The sequence below is a fragment of the Mus pahari genome, chromosome 6 (assembly GCF_900095145.1).
Source record: "Mus pahari chromosome 6, PAHARI_EIJ_v1.1, whole genome shotgun sequence".
Lineage (NCBI taxonomy): Eukaryota > Metazoa > Chordata > Mammalia > Rodentia > Muridae > Mus > Mus pahari.
The window spans coordinates 17,204,933-17,221,924 of record NC_034595.1 but is presented as its reverse complement, the minus strand read 5'-3'; the positions used below and the strand labels follow the sequence as shown (position 1 = coordinate 17,221,924).

The following is a 16,992-nucleotide window of genomic DNA, read 5'->3' as shown; positions in this document are numbered from 1 at the left end:
TGATTTTTAAAGAGCTCGTTTCTGATGCTCCACCCTGCTTATAGCAGAAGACACAGGACTCACAGGCTGGCCCTGCTGGCCTGGTTCTCCACGGAGGCCTTGAACTCCCTCTTGACCCTGAAAGAGAAGGAGAGACAGGTGAGGGCCCCTCAGAAGTGGCCAGGGGATCCGTGTTCTTCCTGGCCACGTCGCTGACCCTCTAAGTCCTAGCTTTCTTAGCTGCTAAGTGGGCAGGACAGCAATGGCCCCATTTGAATAGAGGGAAATGTAACCGTTGCTTCTGCTTCTGCTAGGAAGGCATAAATGGGGAAACTGAGTCAGCCCCGTCCCTTCACCCCTACCCCCACCCCAGAAGAAGTCATTACTCAGGACCATGCTGGAAGAAAAATTGGCCAATCTGTTAGTTGTGTGGATTGTTTCTGTCCCCATAACCTTCAGGAAAGGACCCTCAGGAGAGTCTGGGCTTTTCCTTCATGGTGTTAACCTGGCTTCATGATGGGATGCTCTCTGCCCCTTGTGGCTAGTGGAGAAAGGCAGGCAGAGGCAGGAGTCTGTGTCCAGTCCAGACTGGCTTCCCTTTTCCCACTATCTCTACCCTCCCCAAAGGTAGAGCTCTGATACTTACAGGGTATCCAGGGTCGCCTGGCTCCCCACGGTCTCCTCGGTCACCCACAGGACCCTGAATGACAGGGACAATGGATAATCATGAGCCATCTTTTCTGTGGGTTCTCAGCAGCCTAGCCCTGCCCAGCGGGTGCCCGATTACATCGAGAGGTCAGGGGGAACCAAAGGGGAACTTACCCGATCTCCTGGTGGCCCGGGGGGCCCCTCGGTCTTGCCATCCTCGCCCTGCTCCCCCTGTGGACACCACAGAACCAGCATTAGGCAAAGGCCACCCTGGGAGTTAGTGAACTGCAGGCCGGAAGGCACCTTCCTCAAGGATGTAGGCCAGCCTTGTAGGCAGGCCGACTGAGACCAGCGGTCAAAACTGCCATTGTAGGTAATAGTGGCAACAGTGTCCACATGCCACATGGACGCTTAGAGCAGGCTGAAAGAGGAGCAGAGACTACAGTGGAGACCTGGGGCCAAGGCAGGCCACCTTAGGCCCTGGCCCAACTGTAGGATGAGCTCTCGGCAGGCAGCTTTGCAGATGGCGGAAATGCAGCTGCACAGGGCAACGGGACCTCAAAGTCTCAGAAAACAAAACAAAAAACTAAAAGGTGTCACCTCTCCTAGGAAACCCTTCCCGACCAAAGACTCTAGCCAGGGTACTCTGAGTCTCCTGCTGCCCACAGAGTTGGCAGGAGCCACGAGGAACAAGAAGAGGTCAGAACTGGGGAGCAGCCTGGCCACCCTGAACGTTGGTGCCCTACCCTCAGCCAGCTGAGGTCCCCACAGGCAGCAGTTAAAGGCGAGTGAGACCCAGCCTGGGGCCACCCCAGAGACGTGGCCTAGAGGGCGGGACTCCCTCCCTTCCTGTCCACACTTTTGATCAAACTGTGGATGGTGTCAGGGCCCGAAATCTCCGGTGGGCACCAGGGTTTACCAGACAGTCTTTTGTTAGGCATTCCAAGATTCATTTCATATATTGTCTTGCAGAGTCTACAGCAACCCTGCCATGTCTCCCTCACTCCCACTTTATAGACTAGGGAAAGGAGGCGGAGGAACCTTGTGGCCCCCTCGCTCTGGCCACCGGTATAGACAAAGGATCCTATCCACGAGTGCAGGGTGGTTCACACTCTGGGTCAGGTTTGGGCTAGAGGAAGAGGGCTCCGCAGCACCCTTTACCTACTATTTAGGAACTGCTGACCCCTATGTACCGAGAGGCTGGGATCACCCACCTGCTCTGTACAGCAATGACAGGGAAATCCTGGGGAAAGAGCAGGCCTTCCACAAATTTCCCTTACAACCCACTCCCCGCCCCCAGCCCGGGCCAGTCTGTGGCCAGCTGTTCACTGTGGGGCACTCTGTGAGCCACAGAGCAACAGTCCCATCAACAATGAGCTATGCATGTGACAGCAGTCCTACTGCACGATGTCACCTAGAGATGTCATGGCCCTCTACTGTATGCCAATCCACGTTGTGGGGATTGCCTCTGACCCCAGGGAGTGGCGCTTGGGGCTCTGTCTCCACCTGGCCCCAGAGTTTGTGTCATCCCTGGCAGCCTTATGATGGCTAAGGAGAGCAGAGGGTCTGAGTGAGCTCCCTACAGCCTCTCAGGGTCCATGCCAGGGCCTGGGACACTGTAGTCATGCAAGGCAGGAGGAGGGGCTGGAGGACAGCATGCCAAGTCAGTGTGACTCACCACAGCGGGACTTAGTTAGTGGGGAGCTGAGTCGGCAAAAGAAAGGACGGTTGTGGAGGCCAGGGACAAGGAGGCAGGGGCGCAGCCTGCTAGGAAGCCTTCCAGCCACGAGGATGGAGAGGACCGGAAGGAGGGGGAGGAGGGAAGACAGGGGAACCCAGAGTTCTGGTTCCAGGTCTACTGGGCATTGCTAGAGACATGACCCAAAAGTCGTCCCTAATACTTTTGGGCCCCCATGTGCTCCTTGATGTGAACAGTTTTCACACCCAGCCAAGCTTCCCCACCCCCGTAGTTTCTCCCAATTCCAGAACCCTAATGGAAGGGCACATATCCCTGGGGCCTTCCTCCTGAGCCTTCCCCTTCTTCAGTGTCCCTCCTCCCCATTCAGTGTCCCTCCTCCCCATTCAGTGTCCCTCCTCCCCATTCAGTGTCCCTCCTCCCCACACTGAGTGAGTTCTCCCTGTGTTGTTCCAATGCTCCATTTCACAAGCATGAGGAAGTAACAGGGAAATTGGTGGTGGCACAACTGTTCGTTTCTGCCTGGTGACTCTAAAGCCATGAGTGCAGGGGTACTATGTCCTGCTCCATACGACCCCATCCCCATAGCCCCAGAGCTGACCTTGACTCTAGTTACTGCTTAAAGAGGCAATACCTACCTTCTCGCCTTTGGGCCCGGGAGGCCCGAGAGGTCCCGTGATGCCTTTGTGTCCCTGTAGGCAAACAAAACGGAGGGAACCGAAGAGGATTTGAGGACATGAGAGACAGATGACAAAGGACAGGGACTCAGAGACGAGGACATGGGACAGTATAAGAGGATTCCCCCCCCAACCCCTCCCCCCTGCACGTCTCTGAGCCCTGGTTTTCCAGATTTGCCTGTTGGTCCCAGACACACTTCCAATCCTGTGCCAACTTGGATAATAGAGCTCTACCATGGTGGCCTGGGGCAAACTGGGGTCCAAAGGAGGGGAAGTTACCTTGGCAGAGATGTGGAAAGAGGCCATCCTGCTACTGCAGGCAACTTTGAGCCTCTCTAGTCCCTCTAGAGTCCTTCCTGCCTCTCTAGTCCCCCTCCCATCTCACTTGTTCTTTCTTTTCTCCCTTCTCTCTTTCCTGTCCGTCTCCTGCAGTCCCTGGGTCTGGCAAAGGCCACTGAGGCTGGGTGTGGTCTCCACTCCCCAAAGCACGAAGCTGCCAGACCTGGCCTGGGCATGTGTTCTCCAACGGCTCTGAGCCCTCATTCCTTTCTAACCAAGCCTGTCCTTTCTGAGCCTTCATCTCCTGGATGTGCATGGAGGTTCTGGGAACACGATGCTCCCTCTTTAGGGACCTGCACCCAACCTGCAGGGAGGACTCTAGACCTCCAGTGGGTACTGGCACTCTCTCTGCCCCCTCACTCCAATTTTACCCTTGCCCCACCCGAATCTATGGGTCCAGGAGTCCCCTGAGGCCAAGGGACCCACATGGCCCCTCTCTGGTGAGAAGGACTGAGTTCAGCATGCAGGAAAAGTTCCAGAGGCTGAGAAGGAGATTTGCCCCTAAATGTGTGTCACTTACATTATAACCAGCCAATCCTGGTTCTCCTTGGGCTCCCATCCGCCCTGGAGCACCCTAGAGAGAAGACGACCCTTGTTGGTATATAGTACGCTTCTCACAGTGGGAACATGGTAGTGACTCCCTCCCCTGGCTCCAGCCACTCAACTCAGCAGCCTTGAACCAAGGCGGACAAGGTGAAAGGCAAGAGGCCTCCTCCCAGGCCCCTACCTCCCCGGCCCTCCCTTCTCTATGCTCCCATGGTTTATAAAGATCTAGGTGACAGTTTTCCAGAACCTCAATAGCCGCCTGAGCTCAGCTGCTATTACTGCTCAAACTTCTGAGACTTCCAGTTAAATAAAGTATTATTAAGAAGGGGCTTTCCCTACTCTGCTTCTTCCAGCAAAGTGTTACCCATGTTTGCAGTACATGAGTCTAGATTCCAGACAAAGCGCCCTCTACTGGATGCTCCTGTGTATCTCCCCAGCTTTTCCGCATGACATCACACAGCAGGAGACCACGGCTGTGAAAGCCTTCACACCATAGGAAAGGGTACTACTGCTCCATTTGCTCAAAGATGCCACAACCCCTCCTCTGCTCCGTGATGGAGTCCTCTCTCACCTCAGCTCTCATACGCATGGGGCTCTGCCTCAGGGGCTCTGCCTCAGGATATTCTAGCAGGGCCCGAGGACTCTCTCCCAGCCACTCAGAGACCTGCAGCCCCTCACCCTGTTCCTGGGGATCTGGATCCTTCTCCCTCAGGGATTTGATCACCCAGTGTCCATTTGCAGAAAGCACCGGGGACCTACTGCAGGCTGTAGTTTGCAAGATGTGTTTTGCCTGCCATGACTGTGTATTCAAGGCTGTAGCTTTGGGGAGTTTAGAAACGAGGTGGCTTGGGACAGGAAACCTAGGGATTCTGTAACAGTGGAGTGTGTGGCTCTTATAGGGAAGTTAGTACCCCTCCCTATTCTTGTGCTCTTCCCTCAGCCCAGATCCTCACCATTGGTCCTAGGGTGCCCCGGGACCCTTTAGGACCTGGGGTCCCAGGAGGCCCAGGGTCTCCGGGGATACCCATCTCTCCCAGATGTCCTTGGTGGCCCTTGGCACCCTGCAGAGAGAGAGAGAGAGAGAGAGAGAGAGAGAGAGAGAGAGAGAGAGAGAGATCAGCCTGTGGCTGCTGGCCCAGGGAGATGAGCTGGGGAGGGGTGTGACCCTCGAAGGCAGGGGACCTACCTTAGCTCCCCTCTGACCTTTCTCACCCTGCTTGCCCGGCTTCCCTTCACGACCCTGAGGGGACACAGAGGCAAGAGCAGGAGAAATAAATTTCAGGACCGAGGGAACCGGAGCAGCTCCAAGAAGCATCCTCACTTGATAGCTGGACCCCTGGTTGCAAACCCACACTGTGGCTCAGTCCCCATGCTGTGCAGCCATGAGCAGAACCTTACTTCCTGGTTGGTGTCTTGGTCTGTGTCATGGGCACAGCATCTTAGGTGGCCTCGCAGAGCTTAAGGATTCGTCTTGGTGACACGGGCACATTCACAGCAGTGTCACCCACAGCTGCCATTTGTAGTGCGGAAGTGGCTTCTTCAAGCACAGGGATCACCTGCTGCCTCCACCATCGTCCCAGTGATGAGAAGCACAGAGGCTAGCTATCTGTTCTGAGACCTCGCTTTGATTGGCACTGTGGCATCCGGCTAGGGACTCCCTGTACTGACAGGCGTCCTGTTTCCTAGAGGAGGGCTTGACCCGGGTGCCACTGGTGTGCAGTTGATACTGCTGTAGCCATCTGGTTGTCTCGCCCACATCCCAGTCACTGCTATACACTCCCTGGGGGGGGGTCCCCTCACAGCGAGCATCATGCTGGGACCCCAATCTCCTCCCCTCCCAGGTACACAGGCTACTCATTCCTTCTGTACATCAGATGTGTGTTCTCAGCTGCACATTCTATGAAGTCTAGTCACAGATCAAGTGTGCCCAGGGAAACTTATATCTGAGCTGGGGTGTCTGTGGGTGGATCTGAAAATTTTAGTCCAGACAAGAGGGTAAAAAAAAAAAAAAGATCCTTTTTAAATGATTTTAAATCCTTAATTTTTTATCCTATTTGTAACTATTTAATTACGTTTTCATTTATTTCTCTTTTGTGTGTGGCAGCAAGCACACGCCACCGGGAAGGAATGAGGTCAGAGGACAGCCTGTGGTAGCCGGTTCTCTACTTTCACCATGTGGGTTCTGGGGATTGAGCTGCAGTTGCCAGACTTGGCAGCGAGCATCTTTACCTGCGGAGCCATCTCGCTGGACCCCGTTAATGCTCTCTAAATATTGACACTATGTTGAAAGACTATTTGGGATCTACTGGGTTGAAGAGATGTCACCTCCGTTCACCTGACCTGTTCATTTCTCCCTTTTCACTTCTCACTGGAGGGCTTTAAGTTATGTGCACAACTCTCTTACTTCTACCACACGGCACCAGCCGAGCAATGCCGCTTTGTCCATAATAAAACCCTGGCCATCCTGTGACCTCCGATTCCACAGCTTCTTAGGCACAGTGTCCTGCCTCAGTGTGAATCTCAGAACTGGTACAGCGGGAGGGAGCGGTGCCAGGTCCCTCCAGCCTTGAGCATCCTGTAGCAGGGATCCTGACATCATCAAACTACCTGGAGGCTGAGGCTGGGGCTAGAAAAGAAGCCTCCGTTGGGTCCTATCACAGAGTGGCACCAGTCCACTGCTGCTGGGGACACAGCTGAGAAACGTGTTTCTAGGCAGTTTGGTCATTGTTTATTCATCAGAGAAGTTATGGAAAATATAAGATGGCTTCACTAATCTGTATGATCTTATGTGATCCCTGGTCGATGCGCTGTCCCACAAGGATGAAGCATTGTCACATAGTATGTGACCACAGACACATTTCTAGGAAGGCCCTGGTGGCTTATAAAATACTATTTCCCAGTAATCAGCTGCCTCCAACCCACGGAGTATGAAACATTCCTTGGTCAGCCACGATGCCAAAGAAACCCAAGTGCAGAGCTTGTGCCCACAGCCCAGTGTGCACTTAGGCCAGAGAGATGCTGCCAACCTTGGCATATGAGAACTCTGAGGGACCACGGAACATGAACCTCACATTGTTGCTATGGCAACCACAGCCACGTGACCAACCCCAGCCACCAGCAGCAGCTCCTACATACTTTTTCCTCCAAACTTCCCTATTTCTCTGCGCATTCTTGTAAAGGGTTGTCTTCTCAGCGTTTCTCCTCCCGACTCTCTGGTGTGTATATGTGTAAGGTGCATGTGTCTGAGTATGTGCGTACATGTGCCTGTGTGTGCGTATGTGGAGGTCAGAGGACACTGCATGTCGTTCTTTATTGCTCACAACCTTATTGCCTGGAGACAAAGGTATCTCACTGAACCAGAAAGCTGTGTCTTGGCTATGCCAACTGGCAGGCAAGCTCCTAGGATCAAGATTCCATAGCATGGAGGTTGTCAGCGCACAATGGCCATGCCCAGCTGTTCCCATGGGTGTTGAAGATCCAAACTCAGGTTCTCATGCTCGGGGAACAAGCCTTCCATCCACTAGACCATGTCTCCATCTCTCTGCTTTCTCTTTATAACTGAGAACACCAAGGTTGGGAGATGGGCAGCTGTCTGCCAGTTGACACACTGAAGGAGGGTTGTTCAAGCCAGGAACCCAGGTCTAACCTTTGAACTCAGGTTCGGAGGATATGTCCTATTGGGTTGCTCCCCACTCCACAGCAGAACCACACCCTCGCCAAGAAAGTGGCCTTAGGGCTTTAGAACTCAAAATAATCTTGGCACACATTCCTTCTAGATTTTCAACATAGTAAGACTGAGGCCAGGGTGGGCTAGGAGCCACGGCCAAGTCACACAAGGGAATAGCGAGGTAAGAACCATCCTGTCCTGCTAAAGCCCTTCTTACCCACATCCCCAGGGCTGAGGAGAGCAGCAAGCAGTAGGCGGCTCTGACAGGCACCCCTTCTGCACTCGTGGGCTGGGCAGTGACCTCATCCCCTTGCTCCTGAGGGCTATTAGCACGTCAGCTCTATTTTTAGGTAACAGACACTTTCCCACGGCCAGCATGTCGCTGGCTACTCTGAGTCCTTCCCAGACTGGTCACTTGAATGCTGAAGAGCTGTCAGGAGCAGGCTAGGAGAAACATGGACTGCTGCTGAGCCATGCAATAGCAAGAACCTGTCACGGTGGGGTGGGCAGTAGGGTATCGCGGAGTTGGGCTAAGGCCAAGGCTGGCTCAGAGTGGACATCTGCAGGCCTGACCCTCTCTGGTGGCTTGTTGCAAGGTGGCCGGATTCCAGGGGCCTGGCAGGACACTGAGCTGGCCACAGAGTCCTGCTCCATACACACCCTTGGCTCCGCTACACAGGAAAGCTCCAAGCCATCAGTCAAGTATCAGAATGTCCTACCTACCATCCATCCTTTCCCCAACAGCCTGTACAGGCTCTGAATTCCAGTGAGTCCACTGCAGACAGACAGGATGTACATGCAGGGGTTCAAATCCTGGCTCTGCCATTTCTTACTGTGTGGCCCGGGCCAGGTTCCTTTAACTGAGTCTCCCAGCCTTCAAGGATACTAGCTAATATAAGAACAGTCTGGAAAGCACTGGCATGCTATCTGCAAACAGTGAAACAAAATAGGTTCTCTCCTCTACCAGGGGCCCAGCACTCAGGGAAGATACTCATGGTGTCTGTGGTCAAGACTGAATAAGACTCTACCAGGGTGAGGGGCCGAGCTGTCTTTTCAGTCAATAATGTGCGACCTCTCTGACGTCACATAAGAAAACAAATGTAAACCACACAAGGAAGATCCTGGCCTCCTTGGGGACTGAGAAAGTGGCCTTAGGACTTTAGAACTCAAAATCATCTCGGCACACATTCTTTCTAAATTTTCAACACCGAGACCCGAGCGAACTAGGAGGCCAGGCAAAGTCCTGAATGACCCTGAAAGATAGAGACCTTGCCCAGAGTCGGGGATGGTTTCCAAGGGCAGGAACTGTCTGTCTGTGAGGAGGACTAAAGGCACACAGGGGTGTAAGAACAGGAAAGAGGGAGAGTGTGCTCAAAACGAGAGGAGCAGGTGCAAAGGCCCAGAGGTAGGGCAAGCTTGTCCGAGGAGACGAGAAAACAGGCTGGGTATGGGGCTGGTGATGAGGTTACAGGGCCACGGGGAACAGAGTTTCTCCTGAGGGAGCAGGGAAGGGGCAAACTAGAGAACTTCTCGGGAGGCCTGGACAGCTATGAGCATCCCTCACCCAGAGCCCCATGCTGCCGGATGCTGCACACTCACCCGGATGCCAGTGATGCCCGGGGGCCCAGGGGGCCCATCCTCTCCTTTCAACCCTTCCTGGCCCTTTTCGCCATGCTCGCCAACCGGCCCTGGGTCACCCCTGTCGCCCTGGATCAGGGGACAGGAGGAAGAGAGATAAAGAGAATATTAAAAACCAGGTCATCAAAGGCCTCAAAAACCTCAAAAACCTCAGGCAGCCCATTGGTTGCCGACATGCCTTCGGTACTGGAGTCAGCCTCACCAGAGCCTTCTCTGCTGGCACTCGTTTAGTGTTTGCTACCGACGGGGAAACTGAGGCAGAGCTAAGTCAAGCCAGTTGGCCCCAAGTGGGTACAGCTAATCTGCAGTTGGCACCAAGTCCTGGAAAACGGGGGGCCCAAGGGAGGAGTTCTTGTGGGTAAGGAAAGTGTAGCAAGGACTCCCTGAGCCTTACCTATGAAGCCCCTGCATGGGCTTCAGGAGCCCGAGGCTCAGGTGTCTTGGGGGTCTCCACAGCACTGGTTTTGCAACATGTCATGGGTGTGTGTACTCTAGCTCTGCACGCCAGCCTCGCCATCTTTCCCCCATGCCCTGGGCAGAGCTGAGAAGCCTGAGCTCCACCAGGGCAGGGTGTGGCCTATAGTTCCAGCACCAGCTGCAGGGTCAGGGACTGTCTATTCCAAGCCCATCTCCAAAGGGATGACAGGCAGGGGAGCTTGCAGCATGTATGTGTGGCCTCGCAGTGACAGTTGCAGGACCCAAGAAAGAGGGCACAAGGTCCCATTTAGAGGAAGGGGGTGCAGGGAGTGGCCTTGGATAGGAACCGTGCTGACAGCTGCGCGCAGGGCTCAGAGCAGCCGTGGGAGAAAGGCAGAAGGGATCTGATTTGGCCTGGCCAGGAAGAGAGACTCGGGATACAGATGTGGTGGCTGGAGCCCGACCTTTGGGGAAACGAGACTGGCATGTAGAGTTGTAGGTACTTTCCAGCTTGGCCTGGGGGGCAGCTGTAGGTGTCACATGACAGAGGACAGCTTGAACTGAGGAACGGGCCAGCTTGGAGCAGCGCTGGGCATGAGGATGGCTTGCATGGTCCCTTTCCACTGAGCCTGTCAGAGTCCCAGCACAGCCTGGCACAGAGACCTGCTGGCCCAGACCTGGCTCTCAGGGAGTCCCCTGGCTCTGAGACTGTGCTCCTGGCTTGTCATCCTGGCCACCTGCTGTCTCACTTGTAGGCTGGTTGCTTCAGGTAGCCAAGCTAGGCCCAGGCCCTGGCCAGAGCCGGTCTCCAGTGACTATTCATGGCCTGACTCCCACACAGCTGGAAACGGGGTGTTGTGGGGCCCATGAGAATGGGCTGTAAGGGTCCCTGGAGACTTCTGGAATCCATGATAAATGCTAAGGTGCAGAGAGCTTTCTGGATGGCCTCTTTCAATCCTCCCAGCCCACAGAGTGAAGAACAGAGCCCAGAGAGAGGCAGGGATCTGACCTCAGGGGACCACGCTTCCCTCATACCCAGGTCACAATCCTTTCACTACTCTCAGTAACTCTGTAACTCTGGCCAGGTCACTCGTTTGTAATGGGTTCCTTCCTGTATAGATGGAATACGAGAGCGACCTGCATCTCACTCAGCATAGCCTGGGGCAGTGTGTGCCGAGGCCACCTCCACTGTTATCAACAGAGAGTACTGCACACGAGGGCTCTGTGAAGTGCTGCGACCATTGGAGAAGCAGCTGACTGCACAGAAGTGACCCCTGGACATGCAATATAGGAAGCAGTCTCTCCCAGGACCACCCAAGGATCAGGAAGATGCTGGGCATCTGAGTGACCAGTCTAGTCCTAGGACAACTGTGTGATTGGCATTGGAAGCTAGAGGCAAGAGTTGTCAAAAGCAAGAGGTAGAGAGACTGTGCAAGGCCTGGACCTGCCCTTCTGCCCCCTGGGACAAAAACTCCAGGACAAAAGTGGCCATCTAGGAAAGGATGAGGAGGCTGTGACCCCCCCAGGCCTCACTTTCTAACTGGGAGACTGCTGGATCAGCCTGGATGAGTTCATTCGCAGCAAGCCGTTAAGGTATGCCATAATTGACATTTCTTGAGCACACACAGTGCTTGCAACATTAGGCCTGTTGACCACTGGGCGTGGCCAGCACCCGGCCAATGAGGGCTCTAAACACATTGCCCCCACAGCTGTACCAGGAGGCAGCTGAGCTGGGGCCAAGAGCAAGCGGATAAGTGGCCGGCAGGGGGCGCGCTTTCACTTGCAAGGAAACCAGAAGGGCTGACAAGGCACCCAGAGGAAGGGCTCACTGGTCCCTGGGTGACAGTGAGGAGCATAGGGCATGGAAGCCTGGCTCTGTGGCTGGGAAATTGAGACTCAGAAAAGCTGAGGCGCTTCTGTGAGATCTGTGGCGGGCAGGTAAGGATATACACGATAGGGGAGTCTCTCTGGGGTTCTAGTGTCAGCATAGAGAAAGCCTACCATCGGAGCATGGATTGGGGCAGCCCCGGGATTGAGGGTGGGGCTGTGCCTACTTGATACCCGGCAGTTTCTACTTATCACCCGCCCACATGGAGCTCAGGTGAGAGCCCACAGCTCCTTCAGGGAACAGCAGTGTCCACGGAAGCGCCTGCAATCGGCTGATCCTTCACTCACAGCCAGACTCTGAACCTTGTCTTCCCGTGAGCCTCATTTCCCCCTTCTCCTTCAGAATGGGTGTTGGGTAAACTGGGCTGTGTGACTGCAGCAAGCCCTTTTAACTTCTCTGAGTCTGTTTCCTCATCTGAACATTGAATTCAAGCATCCAAGGACGTGACTCATAGAGGGCACAGCATCCATCGATTGCACCTGGCATCCTCGGGACTAGTTCCCCCTGAGTGCTGGCTTATGGACCCCTGGTGATGGTCAGAACTTTTTATCTTTAAGGGTGTGAGGAAAGGGGGGATATGAAAGCCCCAGGTAGAGCAAGGGCAGCCTTGAAAGCCCGCTGATTCCTCCATCCCCTCTCCCCACTGTCCTCTGCCAGGTAGAGCTGCTCATTCAGTGCTCTGAGGGAACTAGAGCAGGAATAGAGGCCATTCCCAGATCCTGGCCAAGACAACTCACCTTCAGCCCATCTGGCCCCACAGGACCATGGTCTCCCTCAAGGCCTGGCTTTCCCTGGAAGAAAAAGATAGGGAGGTATTACTGGGGAGCAGTGCAAGGGGCGTTCCCTCCCCCCCCCTTGCAGGGGTCAGGATCCCACTGGCTCTCAGAAGCTGAACAAGTGGATTTCTATGGGGCAGAAGAAGGGTCACAGAGCCTTATGAACCAGGCACCTGCCATTGGACTGGGGAAGCCAGTGTGGTCTGGTGGGTAAGAATGGGTTTCTGACAAATGCCAACCTCAGCATCAGCAGTGTTTCTGTAACCTCAAGTAGGATCTTAGTTTCTATAGGAATCCCTTTCTTATCCGGAAAACATGACTCTCAAGGAAGGGGATGACCCACTTATGGGTGTCAGCCACCTTGGGCCTCCTTTTGAGAGCTGGAGTTCCTGGAACCTCATCTCACATGAGTAATGTAAGGACAATTGGTAGACTTGGGTGGGTAAGTTCTCGAAAGATGCAAAGAATGCCAAGGCCCTGTCTGATGTCCCTGCTGGTCCTCCCTGTGCTGGAAAAGCCCCAGTTCTCCAAACAGCTGCCAACCTAAATTGGTATCTCCCTCTGGTTTTAGACTTTAGAGCTGTCCAGAGGCAGATCTAGGAGGGGACCCAGGATGGCAAATGCAGGAATGGCAAAGATGTGGCAAGTGAGCAGATTCTGCCCCTCTTGTACCCATGGCAGACATCAACAATCAATCCACTAGAGCATCAGTTCCCTTAGACAGGTCTTCTGTTACTCACTCCATGCTCCCATGCCTAGTACACTGTGTGTGCGAGGGGAGTACTCATCTGCCTCTAGAGCTTATTGAGTCTCGATGGGGCCACAGGACCCTTCTCAACACTGTTTTCTAAAGAAACTCAACTGATCAAGCTTGGTGGCCACACACTGTTAGCATTTCTGGACTCTAAGCTCTCCCATGCTGCCCTGGGGCCTTCCCTCTCTCTTTGTCTTATTTGTGGATAAATTTCCCTCTGGAGACTGGGCACAGGGAGCTTGGGGAAGAGAAGATGGAGGCTGAGGAGATGGGGTGAGTACCTGGTGCCCTGAGAACTGACTGTACAAACTCACTCTTGAGCCTTTCCTGCCCCATCTGTAAGGTGCCAAGGGTACAGGCTGTGTCCTTACATTTCCCAGGAGTCTACATTCACAGAGCACAGAGAGGGACACTGGGGTCTCATAGGGCTTCTTAGAGCAAGGCAATCTCGTGGGTCTCGTTTGGAAAGGTGAAGGCTAACTGTAGAACAGTTTCGGAAGGGAGACAGATTTGAAGGAAAGTATCTGGAGGTTAAATATCTCTGTGGCGATGCTGGGTGCCCAGGGAGACCAGGTGATGCTGGGTGCCCAGGGAGACCAGGTGATGCTGGGTACCCAGGGAGACCAGTCAAAGCTGTCAGGGCTCCTGGGCTCTTTCCACAGTAGGGGGATCTGAGAGTTTTGGGGGTTGATCCAAACCATTCTCCTGCCCACTGCTCACAGGTGACCTGGGAGTCCTAGAAGGAAAATGTACTTCACTTACCCGCTGCCCAATGAGACCTTGCTCCCCAGGGGGGCCCAGAGGTCCGAGGTCACCCTAGGAGAGGCCAAACACAGTCCATGTGAGTGTGGATAGCCAGCCTTAGCCTCTGCCAGTCCTTCTTCCTGCTATGACTAGGACTGGAGAGGCTGGAAAAAGCTACTTCTCGAGAACATAGAGAGATTCTAACACTTAAGTCCAAACCCCTGTTCCAGGTAAGTCCTGGCCATGGGATGCTCCTCCGCTAGGCAGCTGGACCACCTCTACCACCACCTCCACCACCACCACCATCACTACCATTACTACCAGCACCCAGAACTGCAAAGCAACCATCAGCATCACAGTCGGCATTACAATCACTATCATCACCACCACCACATTACCACAACCATAACTACTATTGCCATCACAACCAGCAAGATCATTACCATCACCACTACCATCCTCACCATCATCACTGCATGACCACCACTATCAGCATCACCAACACCATCAGCAGCATCACCACCATTACCATAATCACAAACCATAATCACCACCAACACCATCATTATCCCTTCCACCACCATCATCACCACTACCAACATTATCCCTACTACCATTATCATCATCCTTACTATCATGACTGCATTACCACCATCATCAAAAACATCATCACCATCATCACAATCATCATCATCCCCACCACCATCAATCTATCACCATTATCAGAAACACACCACCAGCATCACTACTATCAGCATCACTGCCTCACCATCATCATCACTGCCATAACCACCACCATCACTACATCACCACCACCATCACTACATCACCATCACTGCATCATCACCATCACTGCATCACCACCATTACTGAATCACCATCACTACATCACCATCACTGCATCACCACCATTACTGAATCACCATCACTACATCACCATCACTGCATCACCACCATCACTGCATCATCACCATCACTGCATCACCATCACTGCATCACCATCACTACATCACCACCATCACTGCATCCCCATCACCATCACTGCATCACAATTATCACCATCATCACTGTATCACCACCACCATCACTGCATCACCACTATCACCACCACTACATCGCCACCATCACTGCATCCCCACCACCATCACTGCATCACCACCATCACTGTATCCCCACCACCATCACTGCATCATCACCATCACTGCATCACCATCATAACTGCATCACCATCACCATCACTTCATCACCACCATCACCATCACTGCATCATCATTGTCACCATCACTGCATCAAACCACATCACTGTATCCCCACCACCATCACTGCATCATTGTCATCACTGTATCACCATCACTACATCGCCACCATCACTGCATCCCCACCGCCATCACTGCATCACCATCATCACTGCATCACCATCATCACTGCATCGCCACCACCATCACTGCATCCCCACCACCATCACTGCATCACCACCACCATCACTGCATCCCCACCACCATCACTGCATCACCACCACCATCACTGCATCACCACCATCACCATCACTGTATCACCACCATCACTGCATCACCATTGTCACCGCCATCACTGCCATCGGATTTGCTCATGCTGTTCTAAACACGTTTTCATTTGAATGAGCTGAATCTTTGCAAAATCCTGAGAGAACAGTGTTGTCCTTGAGAAGCTAGCCCAAATGACAGACTCAGGTCAAGGTGGATGGCATGACTAGGGCAGCCGTGGCTAGAGAGCAGAGCTGAAGAACACCAGCCACCCTTCCTCTTCCTTGAGATTTGGTAAGGAACCAAAAGGGGAGAGCTAGAATGTCTGTACCCTCTCCTGAAAGTTCTCCAGTGAGTCTTCGTCATTTGTAGACATGCACACTGTGCTCCCTGCTGGGGTCTGGGCACTAGGAAGTGGAATATGGTGCCCAGTCCAGTCCTGACTGGAAGAAGCCAGTCCTACGCACTCTATGGGAGTGGCACTTCATACGTAGATCACTTTTTTTTTTTTTTTAATTGCGTGGGCAAAATAAGGCAGAGCTGAGCCAGGGCCAGGAGCTCCAGGCCTGGTTCAGCTCCCTTAGAATGACAGGACACTGGTCCACGGGACAGGAATGATTTTCTTCCAGTCCTACAGTCCCTTGGCAGGTGCCCCTGAGCCAGCGTACTCCTAGGCTCTCAGTTCTGCAGGAGAAGCAGGGTCCTTCTCCAATAGCAGCAGACAGATGGGGGCTCCCCAGGGCTGGGTATCAATAGATGCCTGTGTCCTCACAGTTAATGGGGTCACCTGTGCCGAAGTGCTGATGGTATCACGGAGACCAGGAGGGGCAGATGCCCCAGTAGGGGGACCAAAACAGGTGCCAGGAAAAGCACAGCTGGGCAGGGGACAGTGCAGGGGCTCTGAGCTGCTTGGGAAATCTACAGTGGGCATGTCAGGTTTGCTCCCTAGCCAGGACAGAGACCCCATTATCCCAAGCACAAGAAAGGTCTGTTCCTCCTCCAGGGAGAGGACAAGGCCGCCAGCTGGGAACTGGTGTCAACAAGTCATTTTCCTGTCTTTCATCTTGTCTCACCTTCATGCCGGAGTCCCCAGGAAGGCCAGGTTCTCCCACTGCACCCGGCGGTCCCTGAAAGAAAGAGTCACTGGGCTCTCTTGGATCAAGGGCCAGAGCCCCCTGCTTCAGGCAAGCAGAGGCCCAGAAAGAGCAAGGGGGTGTGCTCAGGTCACACCAGGGAGCTGCAGAAGTGGGGTTAGCCTGCAGCTTCTGAGTCTTGGCAAAACTGTAGGGTTGGCTGCAAGCTGGCAGAGCCTCGCACTACCCAGCAGCTGGACCCTCTGCCTACCCGCGAGTGCGGTTTACCACACAGGAGCCTTTGGCAGACAGACAAGGAAAATCCATGATTTGCATGAGGTTGTGGGGATGAAGAGGCCAATGGTGGGGCAGGCCTAGGCCTCTCCTGCTTCTTTCTGACACTGGGCCAGGATGGTAAAGGGCGGGAAAGGGAGACCCTCAGCAGGCTGACTCTGTTCAGGATTCTGCGCAGTCTTAGCAAGGCAGGAGGTGGGGAGGACCTCCCAGGAAGGTCCTAGATCTCAGCCAGTGCTGGGAGGTAGGTTCCCAGCCCCTCACCCTGTGTCCTGCATAGATGTGCTGTCTGGAGGCTGTCTACCTTCAACTCTGGAGCACCAACCTAACCGTGTCTGTAATGCAGGGCAGGGA

General features: G+C 53.9%; 1 protein-coding gene across 2 annotated transcripts in view; it reads right to left on the bottom strand.

Moving 5' to 3' along the window:
• The window catches only part of Col27a1 (collagen type XXVII alpha 1 chain), a 120,586-nt gene that overhangs the window by 16,376 nt on the left and 87,218 nt on the right, over positions 1-16,992 (bottom strand). For both annotated transcript variants that reach the window (XM_029539894.1, XM_021200052.2), the window contains exons 34-44: positions 16,345-16,398; positions 13,788-13,841; positions 12,233-12,286; positions 9,152-9,259; positions 5,072-5,125; positions 4,839-4,946; positions 3,860-3,913; positions 2,962-3,015; positions 802-858; positions 626-679; positions 64-117 (exon numbers count right to left, since the gene is read on the bottom strand). In XM_029539894.1, the coding sequence (XP_029395754.1) occupies positions 64-117; positions 626-679; positions 802-858; positions 2,962-3,015; positions 3,860-3,913; positions 4,839-4,946; positions 5,072-5,125; positions 9,152-9,259; positions 12,233-12,286; positions 13,788-13,841; positions 16,345-16,398 (705 nt within the window). The remainder of the gene's footprint in view (positions 1-63; positions 118-625; positions 680-801; positions 859-2,961; positions 3,016-3,859; positions 3,914-4,838; positions 4,947-5,071; positions 5,126-9,151; positions 9,260-12,232; positions 12,287-13,787; positions 13,842-16,344; positions 16,399-16,992) is intronic.